Source organism: Scomber japonicus, chromosome 5, assembly GCF_027409825.1.
Source record: "Scomber japonicus isolate fScoJap1 chromosome 5, fScoJap1.pri, whole genome shotgun sequence".
NCBI lineage: Eukaryota > Metazoa > Chordata > Actinopteri > Scombriformes > Scombridae > Scomber > Scomber japonicus.
Window position 1 is genome coordinate 31190658 of NC_070582.1, and position 23561 is coordinate 31214218.

General features: G+C 37.6%; 3 protein-coding genes across 3 annotated transcripts; 1 reads left to right on the top strand and 2 right to left on the bottom strand.

Moving 5' to 3' along the window:
• Window positions 1-1440: 1440 nt before the first annotated feature.
• On the bottom strand, window positions 1441-4690 carry LOC128359560 (olfactomedin-4-like). Its single transcript, XM_053320058.1, has 7 exons — window positions 4637-4690; window positions 4349-4471; window positions 3974-4192; window positions 3218-3350; window positions 2747-2974; window positions 2008-2176; window positions 1441-1896 (listed from the first exon to the last, which is right to left on the bottom strand). The coding sequence occupies exons 1-7, from the start codon at window positions 4688-4690 to the stop codon at window positions 1461-1463; spliced, it is 1362 nt and encodes a 453-aa protein (XP_053176033.1). The 3' UTR covers window positions 1441-1460.
• A 2307-nt stretch (window positions 4691-6997) lies between these two features.
• On the top strand, window positions 6998-12466 carry LOC128359495 (olfactomedin-like). The gene is made up of 6 exons (XM_053319989.1): window positions 6998-7094; window positions 9087-9130; window positions 9228-9386; window positions 9630-9842; window positions 10040-10172; window positions 11564-12466. The coding sequence occupies exons 1-6, from the start codon at window positions 6998-7000 to the stop codon at window positions 12409-12411; spliced, it is 1494 nt and encodes a 497-aa protein (XP_053175964.1). The 3' UTR covers window positions 12412-12466.
• Window positions 12467-15915: 3449 nt separating this feature from the next.
• LOC128359496 (olfactomedin-4-like) lies at window positions 15916-19933 on the bottom strand. Its single transcript, XM_053319990.1, has 7 exons — window positions 19876-19933; window positions 19588-19710; window positions 19227-19445; window positions 18051-18183; window positions 17041-17268; window positions 16463-16631; window positions 15916-16351 (listed from the first exon to the last, which is right to left on the bottom strand). Exons 1-7 carry the CDS (start codon window positions 19927-19929, stop codon window positions 15916-15918), a joined length of 1362 nt encoding a protein of 453 aa, XP_053175965.1. The 5' UTR covers window positions 19930-19933.
• Window positions 19934-23561: the final 3628 nt, after the last annotated feature.

Consider the following 23561-nt stretch of genomic DNA (forward strand, 5'->3'; position numbering starts at 1 on the left):
TATAATGATATTGGTTCATGTGTACTACTACTCTTCTTCTTCTTCTTCTTCTTAACTGCCATTATGATTGATTTGTATTGAGCAATAAGTTCTTTTTTTTCTTGTTTGGATTGTTTCATATTGTGGGAGTCTTCCCTATGAGCTTGTTTCTATTCACAACAGTAGATGGACTCTTACCTGCTTTGTTGTCATTCAAACGTGTACTGTAAAGTTTAAATATGTTAAATATAAATACATATACAAAGTAAGCTGTCTCTGTCCATGTACTGATCAAGTAACAAGTGAGAAATAAAGACTTTATGTCAGAATTTGAAGAGTCAGACACTGGATCATTTTTTTAAGTTATGTTAACAAATGTTTTGATTGGATGATGAGCAGCTCTCATCTCAGCTTAAACAGATCTCTCAATCACATTTCCTGGATGCATTTCAGATATATTATTTCATGCAAAGACACCTCCCTAGATGAACAGATTTTAATGGGACATGGACAACATGTCAACATCATATTGTGAGTACATTTCCTCTCAACTCATACAGACTAATTACACAGGTAAATACAGTAAGTATCCTAATTTGATGTTTCCAGTACAGAAACTGACTGTTTATTTGAAACAAGCATATAACAGGCCTGTATCAGAACCAGAATCAACAATTACTAAATGTTTACCTATTTTTCTTGCTAAAATACCTGTGGGAAGTAGAGATGCTGACGGTGCTGCATCCCCTGTTCATTGATTTACTGATTTCTGACCCTGCTGATTTCCTTACTATGATTTCAGTTACAGTTCTATATTAAATAATGAAGCTGGTACATTAGTCTTAATTGTTAAGTACCCATGCATTAAGAAAATATAACGTGTTGCAACTTTCCTGATGGTTTAAACCTTTTTTTTAAATCTTATTTTCATAGTATTTTGTACAGTCTGTTGATCTGTTGTGTCTTGAAAAAAGTTCAAATGCAGTTAGTTGAGAATAATCAATCAATCAATCAACCAATCAATCAATCAATCATTTTTTATTGATATAGTTCCAAATTTCAACAAAGGTTTTCTTGTTTAGTCAATGTTAAGTTCCTGCCTCAAAGCAGCTCAGAGGAAATAAGCCTCTCTTTTCCTGGTAGGCTTTTAAAGTGAAACATCTCCAGGAAATGGTCAGCTTCATTGACAGCTTGATACAGATCGAAAGAACAACAAAGTAGTGACTGGAATGAAACTGAAAATGAGAAAAGGAGAAGTCAGAGCAGCAATTTGGTAAGCATTACATCACTGTGCTGTGTTACTTGCAGAATTAGTGCAGTGCAGCCATTATAGTAAAGGTGACTCCATCCCCAATCCATGTTTTTACCCAACATTTATTAGGAATCAACCTTTATCTGTTTATTTATTGTTACTTGTTCACGCTATTGATTATGAATGATATTAATACTGGCTTTTACAGATTGATGTTCATGATCTCCATTTAACCAAACAAAACTTTATAGGAGACCATGAAGGAGTTACAGTAGGCATGCAGCATCTGGTCCACAGGGCTGTAGTTCAGGGAGTAAATGTTGGGAGACATCTTCTTGATGAAGATGCCAATGTTGAACTTCTCCACCCCTGTCGATGTGTCAAACGAGTAGAAGATCTCCTCCACTTCTTTGCTGACGTGGCGTGTGGCATAGAGCACGCCACAAGCCATGAACGTGTTGCTCACTCCCTGCTTGAAGACCGAGGTGTGCCAGGTTTTGTTGAGCGTGTGTGGTTCACCTTCTTCTACCTTAGATAGAACCAGGTTGCCAAAGTCCTGGGACGTGGTGTAGATCACCCAAACGCCAGACTCATCTGTTGCCAGGTCTAGGTCAGTAAATGGATAGCATTCATCAAGATTGCAGAAGTTCCCCTTAGAATTAAATCTGAAATAAATACATAAACAAATACATGAATGATAAATGAATAAATAAATAAAGAGCAATGATCTTAACATTTTCACACAAATGTTCAATGGAGTTTTTGAAGCAGTGAACCTGGTGCCTTCGGGTAACTGCATGGTGGTAACAGTTTTGGTGGTGAGGTTGAATCGACAGACAGCATATTTGTTGTAACAGTTATAGTACAAGGCCCCTCCATACAGCACAACATTTGGTCCCTGGATGGTGTTGGTGGTTGGGTTAGAGGAGTGGATCTCCACATTACCTGGAAGAGAGGAAGGAGGAGGAAGAGCAAATTAAATCATAAATAAATATCAGTATTATGTTCTGTGTACTGGTTGTACAGGTGTATTGTACGTTCTAACATTTAGCATATCCCCTAGGGGTGTGACGATACACTCAGCTCATGAGACGAGACGAGACACGATATTGGATTCACGAGATCGAGATGAGACAAGATTTTAACTATATTTTTGAAACAACTTCAATGAGGAAATATATGTTGTTTTATTTGAAATTCACAACTATTTAACTAATCATCTTGTAATGAATCACTTTAGTTCTATTTTCTAAATATATAATTATCATGCAGTATACAGCACTGTAAAAGGTTTATAGATATTTTATAGATGGATCATTTTGGTATTTATGGAAATAACAACCATAAATACAAAAGTTACATACAATCACAGTTCCCAAAATTCTTTGCACATTCAATCAAAAGAGCCCTCCACCAACCCTTCCATTCTAATATACAAGCTGTATAACACAATGAGAACACACACTGAATTGAAAGGTAAGACCTTTCTGAGACCAGTACACAATAGTTCCATACCTGGGCCACTCACTCCAACAATCAGAGAGCTCAGGCTGGAATAGAGACGGACATAGTTGGCGTATTTGTTGCTGGAGGTCAACATTACCAGCCAGTACCAGTTCTCCTTTCCTACCTCTGGCTTGGGATCACGACCCCAAGCTCCGTATGGGTAGGAACCTGGATACTCTCCTGCTGTGTAAATCCTTGGCCCGGTAATGTTTAGAAACCTACCATGAGGACAGATGCCTGAGAGGAAATGTGAAATGAAACACAGATAAAGAAATTTTGCAAATGTGAAGACCCTAAATAAGCATACAGTAGCTGGCTGTGGTGACTGAGCCCTTCACAGCTGTCACCTCATTTCAAACAGATGCAGTAGGAAGATAACCAGAATAGGCTTTGAGTTTGAGTGTAGGTTTGACTCTTTCAGCAGTCTGACTGAAACAGCAATTCCAACACTCTGGTGTGCTGTGTCGTTCTGGGTGTTACCATGTGGAGGCTGAGTGGGTTGGGAGGTGGGTTGAAGTCCTTTCTTCAGATGCTCCTGAGCTTGTTTTCTCTTCACCACCTGCATGGTGTCATACTTTTCCAGTTCTGTCATCTCTGTTATCAAGTCCTTCAGCTGAGAGAAAACAACCAACATCAAAATATTTGGTTAAAAATTCTGCATTTGAGCTCAATGTGAGATTTTAAAGATATTTCTATAATTGCTAAACAGATGAACAGAAACTTTTAAGATGAGGTTATCAAAGTTTTTATATGAACAACTGATCAACAACTGCAGACAGCAGGAAAAGTTCTGATAGACCTATTGTATTACCCAACCAACAGACTACAAAATTAGCAACAAGTTGGTAAAGAAAGTGGTGCATTTAGCCTAAGTACCCAAAAGTGCTCATGAAAGCTGTTCTTTCAGTGTGTGAGTGTAACTGTATCTGACTCTCTGTTTAGTACGTTGGCATCTTGTGTGGCAGCCTCTGCCATTGTGGAATCAATGTCAGTGAATGGGTGCATGCTGTCATGCAGTGTAAAGTGCTTTAAGTGGTCGGATGACTAGAAAGGCCCTATATAAGTACCACATTTTTCCCAGCAACTGGTCAAGATCAAACCAAACTAAACTTAGAGTAATTGACATTCATCAGATGGCTAGAAATACAACCCCAAATGTGACTAATGCAGGTTTACTATAGGCATTTTAACAAGTTCAAATTGAAATACCCATTGAACCATTTTGTGTAAATCTACCTGCTCATTTGCATCAGTGATGAGGCGCTGGTGTCCCTGGGTGGTCATGTTGAGCTTGTGGATGAGCTGCTTGATCTCCGTCAGTTCATTCTCTATCACCAGAAGGCTGAGAGCTCCATACAGGTCACCATCATCCTCCCTCTCCAGAACTGACACATCTTCCTGCAGTTTGGGCAAACGCCGCTCCAAACCAAGCATCAAACTGTCCAGCTCCAGAGTCTGCAGAGACAGCAGGTACACACTTTGACATCACTCATAACGCAGCATGAGGACATACATAAAGAAGCTCATTTTTTACAGCTAAGAGAGGGAGTTAGGTTATGGTCTTTACAGGCTAGTTTATGAAATAAAACTTGCTAACATTAGATTATTTACCTTCTTTGGGGTGATGTTATTGTTACATTTGGATGCATTGTCTTCCACTGTCTTCAGTTTGTGGTGTGGGAATGCCTTTTCCAAGATAGTCAACTCACACTCACACCGATCATGTGGAGGCACCTGACGAAATAAAGATATTAATGAATGACATGTTGAAATACTGAATACTAAATAGTACAATGACAGTAACAAAAGATTTGCATTCGTGATGAATTTCTAAAGAAAATAAATGACACAATAATGTGAATATATAAGGTGATAAATTAGTCTTGTGTGTTTTCTTACCTGTTGCGTTAGAGTGAACAGAGCACACAGTGGGATGATCACACACAGCTTCATGGTGGATCAGAGAGCAGAGCTAAATGAAACAGTCCCTGAACACAGTTTGAATATGTGTCTGACTGTTGCAGCAGCCTCTAAATTGTGAACACTCCCTCTCTGATAAGTAAGTAAATGTGTGTGCGTGTTTGGTGTGCGTGCGTGAGATGTATCGTGATCCCTTCCTCCTTGTGGTTAAGATTTCAGCAACATGGATTTTATTTATGTATTTAAGGGAAATGCAGACAGGACAGATGTTGATAATAACACTTCAGTAAAAGTTTCTTACTAAGGGGGGGGGGGGGGGGGTCAATTTGAAAAAAGGTTCTTTGGAAATGACACGTAAGCACTAAAATCTGTAAAGTCAGTCAGTATTTAGATCTATTATAAAATCTGAAATAGCCCATTACAAGAAAGCAATCTGCATTCACAGTCTCTCAAGCTGAGCTGTTTTTCTAAGGAGCTGATTGGGGCCAAAATTGGACTTACATTCATCATATGGCAAGAACCACGATTCTAAACAAATGTACCATAATGCTGATCTGTACCAGCCAGATGTCAATGAATGCACCTGGAAGTATAAAGAAATTGTACTTATGTCTCATTATGTAGAAAGTAGTTATGTTGATGGATTAGTGTTACTAATGCATTGTCATGAATGTGTTAGCACCATTTAAATGTTATTTCATAATATTAACTTAGTTTGTTTTGTTTTTATAAGGAAAATAAGCGGCACAATGTAATAAACTAGAATAACAACAAAAAGCAGAGAATAAAAGTGGCCAAGTTCAACAAAAAACAGCAAGAAATAGCAAGAAAGAGCTAATTTATGTTAAACGTATAACACTAGTTTTTTTTTTTTTTTTTTTTTTACAAATGTAGTCCAAATTAGATCTTGGGGAGTTTCATATAAAACAGTGCAGAATGTTTGATAAGTCATTTGAATGTCAAATTGTAACTGCAAAGTAGTCAACATTCCTGTCACATAAATTTAATGAGATACCAACATAACATTTCAATTAGCAGTGGTATGATGGTATATGGTGAGAAAGCACTTAAAACAGGAATTTCACATATAATGTATACATTACATACATAAATTACATTACTGATCATCAAAACGAAATACATTGTTGTCTGGTTAGTGGCCAATTATGAAGTAAATAAATGCTGCATAGGCATTGATGCATTAGTATTAAAAATGTAGTATATCAGTCTGAAGATCCAATTTTCTGTGGTAACATAATTGTATCAATTACCTTTTACCAAGTATATTTTACAACAATATTTCTGTATTTTTCTAAGTTAATATCCCAGTTTCTTCTGCAGGAGATGGAGGATGTTATTCAGTCTTCAGTGCTGTGACCAAAAGATGGGAAGGAAATCTAAATGAGGAAGAGTGGTAATGAGTAATATGTGCAGCTTGCCAGCTGCCTCTTGCTTCCCATCATTCTGCTAGCCATAGTGCAATCCCTGCATAACAAGCTGTGAAAAATGAGAGCAAGCCAGCGGAAACCAGGGATTGTAACATCATCTGCTTTACAGAGACTTGGTTGTTTGAAGAGATACCAGACTGTGCCATTGTACCTTTGGGGTTCTCTGTGTTTTGCATGCACAAGTCAAGAGACTTTCTGGGAAAGGCAAGGAAGGGGTGTACATTTCATGGTAAACAATGCTTGGTGCGACCCTAAAAATGTTAATTCCTTCAAGTCTTTCTACTCCCCTGGAACTAGAACATCACACACTCCTTGTTCGGCAATTCTGGCTGCCTATGAAGTTAAGTATTGATAGGACAGCTGTGTGGGCCTACTGTACTGGTAATATGGATCCCTCTGTTAGGCCTGTTGAAACAGGTTGCTCACAACATTTAACTTATCAAATATTAGAAAGAGTTGGAAAGAGACTCAGACTTCAATGCAATAATAGATTTATAATAGAAATAACAGAGTGTGTGGCTGGTCCATATGGTGAAAATTCCCATATGTCTGAGAATTTTCACCATTAGTTATCAGTTTTTTAAAAATGTGTAGACTGCCTTGACTGATTCCTCATCCAACACTGGGTCAAGGGCTTTTTTTGACACCAATGTTTCCAAGCTAATCCACAAGGTAAATAAAAAATGACGTGTGGTGCAGCGCCCTCATTTTTCATGACACCGATTGCTGCCCTTCGCCTGTCACTCATTCCTGACAACAATTGGGAGACGTTGATATTTATGACATGCTGGTGCACATATACAAGACCCCAGCCATGTCAAGGTGATGGTACTTTCCCCTGTTCAGATACATCCTTGACCTATGCATCTCAAATTCCCGGCTGTTCTACAATATGGACTGTGGCCGACTGATTGAGAAACCATTGCCTCCGAAAAGGTTCCACCTGACAGTAACCCAGTTTGAAGCAAGTCAACAAACCGTCATCCTAAGTTGGTCGACCATCATCATCCTCTCCATCACTAGGGTTTCTCAGAAGAAACACTACATCCTAGGTCCCTCACAACAATGACCAGATGTGCATTATTTGCCATTTTACTGTGACAAGTGGGGGCGGTGTAATCTCTGTTCAAAGGGTGTGTTGAGATGGAAATGGCAGAAATGCAATGTTTCACTGTGTTTGAATCTAATACCCAAATACATTTCTGCTGTTGCACTACCAGACAGATGAGTAAGTCAGTTTTATTTCATCAAAATGTTGCCTTAATGTTTTGGTATTTGTAAATTCAGTTTGATACTTTTACTAGGGATTGACATCTCAACCATTTGGTAGAGGCCTATATTAAAAAAGCTGTGGGGTCTTTAAAAAAAACACATTAATTGATGATTGATGCCCCAAAGTGTCATTTCAGTGAAATTAACCAACTCTTGACATGATTCCATTTACCTTCAGGTACTATTAATGCATTCACTAACTTAAACTTCTTCCCTGGAATTCTTTGTGCTCTCTCTAGCTCACAGGTGGATGCATCAACATCCAGGTCTTGGTGGATTTGCAGGTCCCATAACATCCGGGTCCTGATGGATTGCATTTCACACTGTTTTGGTTTTGACTTGCTTCTTAAAGAGAACTCTCAAAAGTATGGTATAACACCTATAACATCCAACAGTCACTTTGGATAATGGCATCTACAAAATGACAAAATGTACAGTAAATGTAAAAAAGTAAATGTAAAAGTGTTGGCGAGAATGTGAATCTTTTGATGTAGACCATTCTCATGTTTTTTGGAATTGTCAAAAAATAACTGTATTTTGGGAAATAGCATGTAAGGAGTTATGGAAAATATTAGGATATGGTATGTCGAAGACCTGTTCAGTGCTTTATCTATGTAAATTTTCAGATGAGTCCGTTAACACTAGAGATGGTTATTTGATCAGAATACTGCTGGTAGCAGGCAAGGAAGCCATCACTAGAAACTGGGGAAAAGAAACAACACCAACGAAAGATCAGTGGCTGTAAATTGTGGAAGAAATATTTTTAATGGAAAAACTGACACACATACTGAGGCTACAAGAAGCTCAACTGGACAAGAAGTGGGAGAAATGGACATTATACAAGACTCAAGACGATATCGGACAGGAATAGTAACTGATGAATACTCTAAGAATAAGTTGTATTCCCAGGCAGCTTTTGTTATAGTTGATTGTATTTGTATTTACTTCTGTTGATTTCTCAATAAAAATTTAATTGACAAAAAAAAACTTGTTTTACCTGTGCCAACTGAAACACGGTCATGTCCTCCTATCTGAATACACTCTGATCTGAGTGTGTGTTTCTTGCAGCAAATTAACACTAGTAGTGACTGATGTCACTTGTGAACAGATGAAGACATACATAATTTGGATGTAGTGACAAAACAGAAACACATGTTCATATTAAATGGTTTTGCATTAAAATCTTCCAGTAGTGACATCAGGTGTCAACATTGAGTTTTACTTTAGAAACCAGCGTGAGTACAAATGAAGTTAACTTCTAATGACGTTTTGCTGTCATCTGACACACCTTTAACACATGCAGGTGTTCAAAGATAGAACACCATTGTTTGTTTAATTTTTTTCCCAGCGTTTTTGACACCTTGCAAGCATCTAGGCCTTGCACTGCAGTTTTTCAAACAAGGACATTGTGTCCTTGTGCTGCAGATGATATTTTTAAAGGGAGAGAAAGCTATTGCATGAAGGAGAACAGGAACTACTAGAATAACAATAACCGCAACTGTTGAGAAATTCCACATTTGATCATTTTTAGAGTTTCACATCCACATGAAGTGTTTGAAGTGTCCGTGGTGAATCATCCGTAAAGAGAACTAAGTCAGCACAATGTGTGTGTGTTTTTTGTGATTTTTGTCTCGGAGTGTATTAGAGAGAGAGAGAGGAGAGGTGGTGATCTCAGTAAAGGCTTCTCTCCTCACTGTTCACTTCTCCAGCTCTGATCATGCTGCTGCTGCTCCTTCTGCTGCTGGCATCCACTGTAAGTTACACTTCTTTTCTTTATGATTTCTCTATTTTATTTTGTTAGTCTCTCCATTCAATAATTGTTTTTAAAAACTTTATATGTGTGAATGCAGGGTGACAGCCAGGCTCAGCGTGTGGTGGGCAAGAAGAATAATGATGCGTGTGCATGTGAGGTGAACTCCACCATGTGGTCATTCCCTGTTGTGAAGTACGAGGCCGTGCTGCAGCAGGTTGAAACTTGTGAAGGCTCTCTGAACAACCTGCAGGAACAGGTGAGAACTAAAGTCACTGACACTACTGTTACATTCAGACTGGTCAATTCGAGTTTCCATTGATTTTAGGGTTATAATGTATATGTGGCTACTGTGGAACCAAGCCATGCAATAACTAGATTAATTCTAATGTAATATTAATTACAATTTCTTTCTTCAATTTGTTCTTATTTTTAACATAGAGTCTTTTTTCCATATTCAGTCATTATGAAATGACTGAAATGAGCTTCTGTTTTCTCTCAGGTGCAGTTGTCCAATCAGCGTCTCCCTCAGATTGAGACTGTGATTAAGAATGTGACAGCTCGGCTGGAGCCTCACCAGTATCTGCATGATCAGGGCCTGTATACAGCCTTGTCTCTGCGTCTGCTAGGCCAGGAGCTCAGCCAGCTGGAGACAGACGTCAGTGACATCCACAGCCAGTTAAACAATGGCCAAACACAGAAACTCTCCAAAGAGGTACAGATGAGTATGCAGTGAAGACACTTAATGATTACTAAAGATGTACAGTATTAAATGAGTCACATGACAAGAACAATGTGATATAAATAAGATGGTTCAGCAATCTAGAGGATGTTAAGTGTCATAAATATGTGTGTGTGTGTGTGTGTGTGTGTGTGTGTGTGTGTATGTGTGTGTGTGTGTGTGTGTGTCAGGTGGGTAGACTGCGTACAAATGTAGACAGGATGCAAATGGCAGACACAATTAATTTGAAGACTGTAAAAGAGACACTGCGTCACTTGAAGAACGGTGTTGAGTCCTGCAAATCAATTCCCAAAGACTTCCAAGGTAAGTCTGCTGTGTGCATGTGTCACTCATTTATTACATTAACTATGAAGAAATACAGTAAGTGCACCCTGAGGAAAAGTGTGCATTATATCCAGTAAAATAAAGCATGTTGCCTATTAAAATATAATTTGTACAATTGAATAGAAAAGATTAGAAAATAAAAGACATTAGCAGTATAATGTAACTACGACAAATTTGTGAGAAAAAAAGTCAGAAAAAGGTGTTTTATTCTGCCAAGCAATCACGTAGCCTCACTTTGCAACATTGGAGAGAGGTCGCTCGTTGTTCATTATGCCTGTCGTGGAAGAACTTATTAAATTGTACTTTTTAATTGGGTTTAGCAATAAGGAGATACAGTGACATTGACATATCATGTGACTCTTTGCCTTCAAATTTCTGACTTTTTTTCTCACAAATTTGCAACTTTAATCTCAGAATTTTTTTCAAGAGTTTTTTTCTCAGAATATTAGCCCCCCTCCTCCAGGTCAGTATTTTTTTTTTACACTTATATGGCCCTAATACGCCGTCGTATGTAACTCCTTCTCAGTTAAATAACAGAATAATTCAAATATTGTTGAACCATGAAATAATTATACAGAGGGTTGTGAAATTCTTAAAAAATGTAACTGCAAAATTTTGAACTAAATTCCTTCCATACACAAGTGATTCTATATGTAAATTAAGTTGCTATTGCTAGCTCGTAGAAATACCTAATTTGGCATCAACAATTTTCCAATAGACTCTTTAAATAATTTAATTCCATAACAAAAAGAAATAAATTAAATAGTAGACAAACGCAGGAACTTCCTGAGTTTACTATCAATATGTTTTGACACACCCGGTTTCAAAGTATCCGATCAAAACGGTTCTCACATCTATAGGGAACAGTTACACTTACCTCTATCTATCCATATACCTGTAAATAAAGGGATTGAAAGCAAAAGCATTGCAAAAGATTGTTTCGAGGTAGTTAATATAACATTATATTTTTTGTCTAAAAAAATCTGGCACCTTTGAAAGAGTTGAAATTTGAAGGTGAAAGAAGAACATGTTCTTAATTTCAATTAAATAATGTTCAACTTAGTTTGGCGACAAATTTTCCCAATATTGTTAAGAGTTTATCAACATATCATTGGTTTATAAAGAGATGAGAGGACTACACATTTTTCCTGCATCCATAATGGTCAATGACAGAGAAAGTCTGAGAACCACTGGCTCTCTTTATAAAAATACTGTTTTTATATTTGAGGTTAAAATGAAAACGTGTATAAATCCAGAATTTTGGACTAGAGATGCTTCCATACATTTCCATCTTATGTGTAAAACTGTGTGAGAACAAAACAGAGATGTTGAGGTACTCTACACTCCTTTATCTTCCTCATTGTTTCCAGGCTGTTGCAGGTACTGCTTCAAGGGCCTGATCACCCACATCAGCGACCCAGTCATGACTAAGGTCAGTCCACACAGTAAGAGCTACATTTCTGGTTCATGGGGCAAACAGGCCCAGATAGACAGTGAGGGCCAGAAGAACAGCTACTGGGTTCAGACTCTACTCAACAGCCACATCTGGGACAACACCCTGCGCGTATACCAAACTTACGAAGACTTCATGGCCTCTGCCAACTACAAGGATTTCACCTTCGCTTCATCCTATAGTCATGCTGATGCCATCGAGGGTCCCAGTGCTGTCCTGTACGGTGAAGCATTGTACTATCACTGTTACCGCTCTGCAGATGTTTGCCGCTATGACCTGAACAGCAAAACCGTCAAACGTGTGACACTTCCAGGTATTGGTGTGGGTTTCAACAACAAGTTCCCATATTGTTACTATGACTGTCGTACCCATAGTGATGTGGATGTGGAGGCAGATGAGACAGGACTATGGGCCATCTATGCCACTCTCGGTAACCATGGTAATCTAGTGGTGAGCCGGCTAGCATGGGACAATGAGGCTGAGACACTCAATGTCTCACAGACCTGGGAGACAAGGCTGTTCAAGAAGGCTGTGACCAATGCCTTCATGGTGTGTGGTGTGTTGTATGCCACTCGTTATGTAGATGAATACCGTGAGGAGGTGTTCTATGCCTTCGATACTGCGACAGGCAAACATGACAGCTCACTAGCACTGCCACTAGAGAAGGTTGCGAAAGGAGTGGCCAGTTTGAGCTACAACCCCACCAACAAGCAGATCTACATGTACAATGATGGATATCTTCTAGCATACCAGGCCAACTTCTAATCTAATGCTGTTGTAATTTACTGCAATTTCGAAATAGCAGCCATGTTTGATTTACATAACACACACAGCTTAAAGACAATTGCAAGCAATGACCAATTATAATGCTCTATAAGCTTTGATAAAGTTTATGATTAAATACTTTGTCTTGTTAAGATTTATAGAGTCATGGTAATACTGTATGTTTTAACAAATGTTTTAATACAATGCTGATTGGAATAAAGCTGAAAAATCAATAAAAACCTAATTATATAATAAAATACAAAATATAGTTATTCGGTTGTTGGCTGGTCAGTGCAGACTTGTTTTGTAGGTTTATGTCTACAGCCATACTAACAGCTCTGTCAGGCTAAATTTACACAAAGTGGTGCGTTGGGCATCTATCTATCTATCTATCTATCTATCTATCTATCTATCTATCTATCTATCTATCTATCTATCTATCTATCTATCTATCTATCTATCTATCTTTTTTATTAATAGTAAAATAGCTTTTGAAATCAGCAACACCTAGTAAATAACTTAAAGCACAATGAACCTAACACTTTGCACTCACATACTGTATGGACCAATTATAAATTTGCTTGCCATTAATCATCACATCAGATTTATGTTTTTCCCCCAAAAAAATCCAGGATGTGTCGAAGCCTGTCAAAGGAAAACTAGTGTTTATTGCAAGTTTCTTCTTCTATCAGTTATGATAAAAAGTTGCAGATTCCTTCCTCTACAGCCCCCAGCCCCTCTTTGTGGATGAAAAAGCTGCACTACACAATATATCCCCAATTGCACATATTTTCAAATGTGTACACACACATTCTCACATGCATGCTATGTGGGTGCTGTAAAGGAATTAAGCCAAAGAAGTAATCCATTGCTGCAGTATGTGCTCTGTGCTGCCTAACCATAATCTAACCAATTCAGTAAATGTACTGTATGTAATTAGATATTTAGACTAGTGAAGCTGTGTACTGTTGCCTGTTGTAATCCTAGACCACGTAGTTAACACAGATAATTGATAAGGTCCTCCGATCCAAGATGGGTTTGTAATGTTAAGTATTCATAGTACATGCACCATGGTGACCTCATGTCTCCAGTTTAACAAAAACCATTTGGTCCTCTGTCAGAATGGGTGTAGTTTCAGTCTTCAATTTCCAGTCACTAAGGTGCCCTCTTCCCTGAGGCCTCCTGTAAAACACAAGGTGCCCTGGCTCCCACAGGCAAACCCAGTCACAGCTTGAAGGGCAATTGATTGAAGTCACTTCTAAAAATATTGGTAGTGTTGGTCATGTTTCTGAACACCAGGGGGCCCAAGAGGGCAGCAGATGGACAGAGAAAAGGCTATGCTTTTCTTTTTAATGCAGGGAAAAAACTGAGAGCGAGAGATTCTGGTGTGATAGATAGTGAATTAATAAAAGTTATTTATTATTATTAATGCAAATAATTGAAATAACTGTCAATGTTTATATGTCCAAGGTATGGTATTTAGTTTTATCTGTCTATGATAACAGTGAAAGAATGTCATTTTGGTTAAGCGGGAGAGACTAATTGTTTGAACTTTCCTAACTTTGTTATAGTTTGAAAAAGAAAATCTTGACAAATCCTGAAAATATTGGACAGTCAGAACAAGATAGTTCCTCACCTCATCCATTAATTGAAGTTTGTATGCCACTCATCTTGGTATAATGACATTGGTTCATGTGTACTACTACTATTATTTTTCTTAACTGCCATTATGATTGATTTGTATTGAGGAATAGGTTTTTTTCTTGTTTGGATTGTTTCATATTGTTCGAGTCTTCCTATGAGCTTGTTTCGATTCATAACAGTAGATGGACTCTTACTTGCTTAGATAGATAGATAGATAGATAGATAGATAGATAGATAGATAGATAGATAGATAGATAGATAGATAGATAGTAATTAAATAAGTACAGTAAGCTGTCTCTGTCCATGTACTTATCAAGAAACTAGTGAGACTTTATTTAGACTTTATTCCAAGTAGATACATCCAATACAGAGACCGCCACACCATTTGACAAAAGGGTATAATAGAGACAGGCCTTTATCCCAGAATCAACAATTACTCAATGTTTACATACAGTTTTCCTGATAAATGCATGACAATTTCTATTTCCATATAATTATTACACAACAAGAATGATTCTACTGGCTAAAATACATGAGGATGCTGCAGCCCCTCATCCAAGTTCCTGATTTAGAATATCCTTTCTATGATTTCTGTCACAGTTCTACATTAAATTATAAAGCTGATAGATTAGTTTTGATTGTAAAATATCCGTCCATACAGAAAATGTAACGCATGTTACAACTTTCCTGATGGTTTACAATTTTTTTTATTCATTTTTTATGTGTCGTGGTTCATGGTATTTTGTACTCTCTGTTGATCTGTTGTGGTGGGAGGTTTGGACGTGATTGATATAGCTTCTCAATGTCTTCAGCATGAAAAAAGTTAAAATGCAGCTAGTTAAGAGCAATCAATCAATCAATCTTTATTTATATAGTGTCAAATCACAACAAGTTATCTCAAGGCATGTTGCACATAGAGTAGGTCTACACTGTACAATGCCAGTACCAATCCAATTATCCTTAAAATTATATCAATACCAATTTCGTACTTCACTCGATACCCATTACACATTACACATTTTGTGCACTTACTTTTATGCAGTGTCTTGCTTTTTACAGACGTGTAGTGTAGCAACACTTTAGAGTGTTGTGGTGGTATCTTGGCTGCTGAACTGCTAAGCACACTAACTGAAATTTGCTGAGACTTCACCACCACAGATTGGTTGTAGCTGCTGTGGCAGTGGGCCAATCACATTTCACATTAAATTGAAGAATGCTTGTGTTAACTGGCTGTGAGCAAGTCCATATAAATTGTCATATTATCTATCTCTGGGTGCAAAAAAGGATCGATTGCAGGTATCGTTTGACGGGAGACATTGTGATACTTGGTATTGATTAATTTTGGTTGATACCTTAAAGGTATTGAGTAGCGATACCCAGCCCTACCCAACATTCACCTATGAACAAGCACCACAGAGACTACAGAGAGAGCATAGCATCCCTTACTTCCAGTCATTCCATTTTGCTGTATTTTCATTCAATGTTAAGTTCCTGCTTTAAAGAGAAATAACCCTCTTCTTTCCTGGTAGGTTTTTAGAGTGAAACATCTCCAGTTCATTGACAGTAGCTTGATACAGATTGAAAGAACAACAAGTAGTGACTGGAATGAAACAGAATGAAAAAAGGAGAAGTCAGAGCAGCAATTTTGTAAGCATTACATCACTGTGCTGTATTTCTTGCATCTTGTATTAGTGCAGTGCAGCCATTATAGTAAAAGTGATTCCAACCCTCGTCAGTGTTTTAACCCAACATTTATTAGGAATCAACCTTTATCTGTTTATTTATTGTTACTTGTTCACGCTATTGATTATCACATGATATTAATACTGGCTTTTACAGGTTGATGTTCACGATCTCCATTTAACCAAACAAAATCTTATAGGAGACCATGACGGAGTTACAGTAGGCATGCAGCATCTGGTCCACAGGGCTGTAGTTCAAGAAGTAAATGTTGGGAGACATCTTCTTGATGAAGATGCCAATGTTGAACTTCTCCACCCCTGTCGATGTGTCAAACGAGTAGAAGATCTCCTCCACTTCTTCGCTGACGTAGCGCGTGGCATAGAGCACGCCACAAGCCATGAACGTGTTGGTCACAGCCTGCTTGAAGACCGAGGTGGTCCAGGTTTGGTTGAACGTGGGTTGTTCACCTTCTTCTACCTTAGATAGAACCAGGTTGCCAAAATCCTGGGACGTGGTGTAGATCACCCAAACGCCAGACTCATCTGTTGCCAGGTCCAGGTCGGTATATGAATAGCATTCATCAAGATTGCAGAAGTTCCCCTTAGAATTATATCTGAAATAAATACATAAACAAATAAATTAATTTTAAATGAATAAATAAATAAAGAGCGATGATCTTAACATTTTCACACAAATGTTCAATGGAGTTTTTGAAGCAGTGAACCTGGTGCCTTCGGGTAACTGCATGGTGGTAACAGTTTCGGTGGTGAGGTTGAATTGGCAGACAGCATATTCGTTGTAACAGTTATAGTACAAGGCCCCTCTATACAGCACAACATTTGGTCCTTGGATGGTGTTGGTGTTTGGGTTAGAGGAGTCGATCTCCATATTACCTTGAAGAAGAAGTAGAGAGGATGGAGGAGGAGCGAATGAAATAAAAATTAAGTATTATTATTATGTCCTGTATATTGGTTGTACAGATGTATTGTGTTTCTTCAACATTATAGCATGCAAGATTAAACACTTTCCCCACATAAATGTTCAGTATCACAAATCACATTGCAGCTCCGATTTCACTTGCAGAAAACCTCAACAAATAATTAGTCAAATACTATAAAACATCTCACCGCTGCTTTCCCACACTGCTCATTTCCCAAAACTCTTTGCACATTCAATCAAAAGAGGTCTTCACCAATGCTTACATTTTAACATACAGTTTATACAGACTGTATAACACATTGGTAACTTACACTGAACTGAAAGGTCGTACCTTTCTGAGACCAGTACACAATAGTTCCATACCTGGGCCACTCACTCCGACAATCAGAGAGCTCAGGCTGGAGTAGAGACGGACGTAGTTGGCGTATCTGTTGCTGGAGGTCAACATTACCAGCCAGTACCAGTTCTCCTTTCCTACCTCTGGCTTGGGGTCACGACCCCAAGCTCCGTATGGGTAGGAACCTGGATACTCTCCTTCTGTGTGAATCCTCGGCCCGGTAATGTTTAGAAACCTACCATGAGGACAGATACCTGAGAGGAAATGTGAAATGAAATACAGATAAAGACATTTTGCAAATGTGAAGACCCTAAATAAACATAGCTGGCTGTGGTGACTGAGCCCTTCACAGCTGTCAGACACCTCATTTCAAGCAGACGCAGTAGGTAGATAACCAGAATAGCCTTTGAGTTTGAGTGTAGGTTTGCTGGTGGTTAGGATCTCAATTGATTTTGCTCTGGTGAAATAAGGTATTAGTCCTGAGAGCTGGTTCCATTTTGGATCTGGTTCAAGGTTGTCAAAGTACCCCTGGATCTCTTATTAAACCTTTTATCACTCCTCACATGGATATGGAAACATATAGGTAGCAGGCACTCTTTCAGCTGTCTGTCGCTTTAGCTTGTTACACCTGAAAACATAATTTTCTGTTTTCTATATTCAGCCAAAGAATGTGTCAGATACATATAACTAACATTTAATATATTATACTGAAAGGTTAACTGGTTAAGATTCGATGAAGAACTTAAAGAATTTTTAATTTTATATTTATTTTGAAGTCTATGAACAGCTATTGAATCTCATCCCTAGCTAAAATATAAAGCAACTCACAAACCGTTATGCATCCTAATAGATTGCCTACTGTATGTCTTATTTGCACACACTGCAAGGAGCAGAGCAAATATTTGCAAATAAATGTAAAAAATGTCACACAAGTAGAAATGTTCTTTTAATCTGTACTGTGGTTTCCAGTGGAAGTAAAAGAGAACTGAAACAACAATCCCAACACTCTCGTGTGCTGTGTCATTCTGGGTGTTACCATGTGGAGGCTGAGTGGGCTGGGAGGTGGGTTGAAGTCCTTCCTTCAGACACTCGTTAGCTTGTCTTCTCTTCACCACCTGCAGGGTGTCATACTTTTCCAGTTCTATCATCTCTGTTTTCAAGTCCTTCAACTGAGAGAAAACAACACAGCAGACATCAAAATAATAATAACTTTATTTTATTTTGTATAACGCCTTTCATGAAACCCAAGGTCGCTTCACAATAACAAGAAACACAGACAAAAACATACACATTTAGCCGACAAAAGCCTGCAGGAACAAGTGCCTTTTCAACAATATTCAGTCACAAAATACTGCATTTGAGCTAAATGTGAGATTTGAAAGATATTTAAATTTATATTTATGAATTGCTAAACAGATGAACAAACACTTTTAAGCTGGGGTAATTAAACGTTTTATGGGAACCACTGATCAACAACTGCAGACAGCAGAAAAAAATGCTTTGATAAACATATCATAATACTGACAGACCAAAAAATTAGCAACAAGGTGGTAAAGAAAGTGGTTCATTTACTGTAGCTGCTAAGTGCACGAAATTGCTCCTGAAATATGTTAATGCATCAAATTCTCCTCCTGATTAGCAGGTTGACACCTTGTGTGGCAGCCTCTGCCATTGGTGAATCAGTGTGAGTGAATTGGTGTGAGTATAAAATGCTTTGAGTCGATGGACGAAAGACGAAGAAAGGCGCTAAGTGAGTTCTATTTTCCATTTACCACAATTTTCCCAGCAACTGGTCAAGATCAAACTGAACTAAACTTAGAGTGATTAACACTCATCAGGTGGCTATCAATAAAACTCCAAATGTGACTAATTCTGACTTCAGCCGTTTTAACAAATTCTAAATGTAAGACCCATTGAATGTGATAATAGTGCTCCCATATGGAATTACTGTTTAATAACTAAAACTTTCTGCCTTGTCAAGCTTGGTGCAGTCTCAACCTGTGCAGACTTCATAATTAAGGAATAATTCTAGAAAAATGTTAATGCATTTAAGCTACCTGAGGAGCTCAAATGGAATCATAGCACAAGAGTATATTGCTTCATCTCTTGTCTCAATTGCATGTAAGACTCAAAGAAACATTCATTTGTATAATTTACTGATTACTGTATATTACATTATAATCAACTGTCTGACCTTTCTGTGTAAATCTACCTGTTCATTAGCGTCAGTGGTGAGGCGCTGGTGTCCCTGGGTGGTCATGTTGAGCTTGTGGATGAGCTTCTTGATCTCCGTCAGTTCATTCTCTATCACCAGAAGGCTGAGAGCTCCATACAGGTCACCATCATTCTCCCTCTCTAGAACTGACACATCTTCCTGCAGTTTGGGCAAACGCCGCTCCAAACCAAGCATCAAACTCTCCAGCTCCAGAGTCTGCAGAGACAGCAGGTACACACTTTGACATCACTCATAACGCAGCATGAGGACATAAAGAAGCTCATTTTTTACAGCTGAAAGGTTATGGTCTTTACAGGCTAGTTTAAGAAATAAAACTTGCTAACATTAGATTAGTTACCTTCTTTGGGGTGATGTTATTGTTACATTTGGATGTATTGTCTTCCACTGTGCTGAGTTTGTCATGTGGAAATGCCTTTTCTGAGTTAATCAACTCACACACACACCGATCACGTGGAGGCACCTGACGAAATAAAGATATTAATGAATGACATGTTGAAATACTGAATACTAAATAGTACAATGACAGTAACAAAAGATTTGCATTCGTGATGAATTTGTAAAGAAAATAAATGACACAATAATGTGAATATATAACGTGATGAATTCATCTTGTGTGTTTTCTTACCTGTTGAGTTAGAGTGAACAGAGCACACAGTGGGATGATCACACACAGCTTCATGGTGGATCAGAGAGCAGAGCTAAATGAAACAGTCCCTGAACACAGTTTGAATATGTGTCTGACTGTTGCAGCAGCCTCTAAATTGTGAACACTCCCTCTCTGATAAGTAAGTAAATGTGTGTGCATGTTTGGTGGGCTTGCGTGAGACATATCGTGATTCCTTCCTCCTTGTGGTTAAGATTTCAGCAACATGGATTTTATTTATGTATTTAAGGGAAATGCAGACAGGACAGATGTTGATAATAACACTTTTGTAAAAGTTTCTTACGAAGGGAAGGGGGGGGGGGGGGGGTCAATTTGAAAAAGGTTCTTTGGAAATGACACGTAAGCATTAAATCAGTAAAGTCAGTCAGTATTTAGATCTATTATAAAATATGAAATACCTCATTACAAGAAAGCAATCTGCATTCACAGTCTCTCAAGCTGTGCTAATCAAAATGTTATATCATCAATGGATCTGTGTGTAAGTAAATGTGTGTGCGTTCTCATTCAGAACGCTGCAGCTCGAGTTTTAACCCGAACAAAGAGATCAGAGCACATTACTCCAGTTCTAAAGTCTTTACACTGGCTCCCAGTCAGCTATAGAATAGATTTTAGTAGATTTTTCTCAAATTACATGTTTTTCTGTTTTATGTAAAGCACATTGAGTTTCCATTGTGTATGAAATGCGTTATATAAATAAAACTGTCTTGCCTTGCCTATTGTTTGTATTGTATAGCTTGTAAGTGTTTTGTAAAGTGATATGTAAATACACCTAATGTATTTCATTATCACTAACACACTGTAAGATTGTTGTAAGCAGATATTACACAATTTTAAAGTGTTTATCAATGTACAGTATTTGTCCATTATATGTATATATGTGTGTTCATCATTTATGAACACACATTGTAGATTATTGCAACTGCACTCTAAAAAGTAACTCAGAGGGCCTGTTAACACCACTTGATTTAATACATAGACGCAACTTAAAAATTGTAATTAGTTAATTTAGATAAACCTTCTAAGTTGCAAACTTTATTTTTAAAGTTGTGTTCAAATAATAATGTTGGTAATTACATCAAATTAATTTTCTACATTTCTACATTTATACTCAAATTTCATTGTTGGTGTGTTTAAAACAACATTCAAGTTGTTGTAACTTAAAAAACTTGATAACTGAATTTAGTAGAGACGGTGTGTTAGGAGGCTGAACAACCTTGATAAAAGCAACATTTCATGGTGAGTAAAATTTAATTCTAATAGTTCTACTGAAGTATTGGGTTTACATTTGTTTCGGTGACTTTCATTCAGATAAAAGTGTGTGACCAGCAAGACAGAGCTGTTGAGAAAAGGATTATTCACATTTAGCTCATTGCATGCGGCTGCCAGCTACATGCTAATGTTACCCACTGTCACAGCCACAATTTATATAATATATATATATTGTTCATTCACATGTAAAGCTGTGTTGTTCCAATTAAATTAAAATTAAGTTGGAATTTCTTCCCTTTAAGTAAAATGTACTTCATACCACATCAGCATGGTAAATGACTGTTAATAGCAATGTAAAGGAAAAGACCAACAAATGACTGTTTACTGGTTCAGTTATGTTATGCAACCTGGAAAGCATCAAGAAAAATATCAAGATGTACAAACAAACTGAAGGTCAATTCTAAATCATGGAAGACAATAATTCCCTCTTTTTTTGCTTTACAAGGACAATGAAGAGTTTGAGACCAGCTTTGAAAGTCACGTGACAGGTCTACCCCTGGATCAGATCACTGGATGACAACAATTGTCGTGGAAGGAACCAAATGTTTGGTTGAGAAGGATATTCCAAGGTCCTGTGCCTTGTTGATGGGCTTAATTTATGCCCTCAACATCAGCTACTGCAAAGAACTTAAATACACTTTTGAAGTTTTTCAAAAGTTGTTCCTTGGCCTGGGCGGACTGAGATGCAGTGCTAAAGTCATGCGTCTGAAAAACACTATTTTCTAAAGATCTCAGATTCATCACTGTCACATTTTCTTCAGATGAAGCAACCAAAAACTTAGAATGTTTCTGTCAGGTTAGTTAATGTTATGCTGTTTAATCATGTCATGACAGTGGACAAAACAAAGGTCTTGTTTAAAGAAATATGTCCATATTTTAGCCCAAAGAGAATATTTTTGTATGTGTTTTTGAAATGAATGATGTGGGCTTACTTGTGACGATTATACTTGTGTTACTATGCAGTCAGTCTCTTGCCATAACACTTGCAAAGTTCCATGGCTAATACTTGGCTTTTGCTGTTATAGTATGCATCCATAGAGACAGTGATTTTGAGGTGGTCACACTTATTTAAGATGTTTAAGGAATACATAACACATAGGGAATTACATAATGCTTTTGTCACTGAGGACCAGTTGAAATTTGAGTTTGTTTTCTTATTTTGTTTTTGCCATTTGCCAAGTTAATTGCCAAGTTAATTGCAAAAGCAGTGGTTGAACTGTCTTTCTTGAAAGCTACTACATTACAAAAAAAAAAATAATAATAATAGAAGAAAAACTTGAAGAAAAACACATTTTTTTAATATTGTTGCTACTTAAAAAGTTGCATTATTATTGTAATTAACTAGACAAAAAAAACCCCAAAAAAAACAACAACTTTATAGTAATATGGTAACTTAATGGAGTAACTTAATTTTTATGAGTTATCAACTTAAAAACTTGCCTTTAGGCTAACCGTTATTAAGTAAGCAGTACTTAATAACATCTTTGACTGAAAAGGAAAAGCTAATTCGCTCAAAGTAATATAGTTTGTTGGTTCAATGTAATTTCAAATTAAGTTGTCATAACCAAGAAAGACTATTGGAAACTGTTGCGTTGATTTTTTTTGTTGAGTCTAAACATTTCTTTTTAGAGTTTGTATACATTAATTAATTATGTTAAGTAACATAATTGTAGCTATTAGCTTTTATCCAAGTACAACAATATTTCTGTATTTTTATAAATTAATATCCTAGTTTTATATCTCTGAAGTAGATAGATGTTATTCAGTCTGTGGTGATGTGACCAAAAGATGGGAATGAAAGTTAAATGAAGAAGAGTGTGGATGACTAATATGTACCGTTAGTAGTCGGAATTAAAGTTATAATAATGTAAGCACTTTATTCAAAACCACAATTCAGGAACAGAAAGTGACAACTCTGCAGTCCACTGCAGACATTCCAAACCCTATTCAGACCGCAGCTTTTATTCAACAAGGTGGCACAGAATATAGCTGCCTTGTTTTGTGTTCCTTAGTGACCTTGCAGCTCTTTGCTTATTATTGAAATGCTCAGGACTTGCTCACTAGAGTGGCACTACCACAAAGGCATCAGAGGCCAAGGTGAAGGAAAGGAGCCTGCATCCTGTTGAGGCAGCTTGCAAGCTGCCTCTTGCTTCCCATCATTCTGCTAGCCATAGTGCAATCCCTGCATAACAAGCTGTGAAAAATGAGAGCAAGCCAGCGGAAACCAGGGATTGTAACATCATCTGCTTTACAGAGACTTGGTTGTTTGAAGAGATACCAGACTGTGCCATTGTACCTTTGGGGTTCTCTGTGTTTTGCATGCACAAGTCAAGAGACTTTCTGGGAAAGGCAACGGAGGGGTGTACATTTCATGGTCA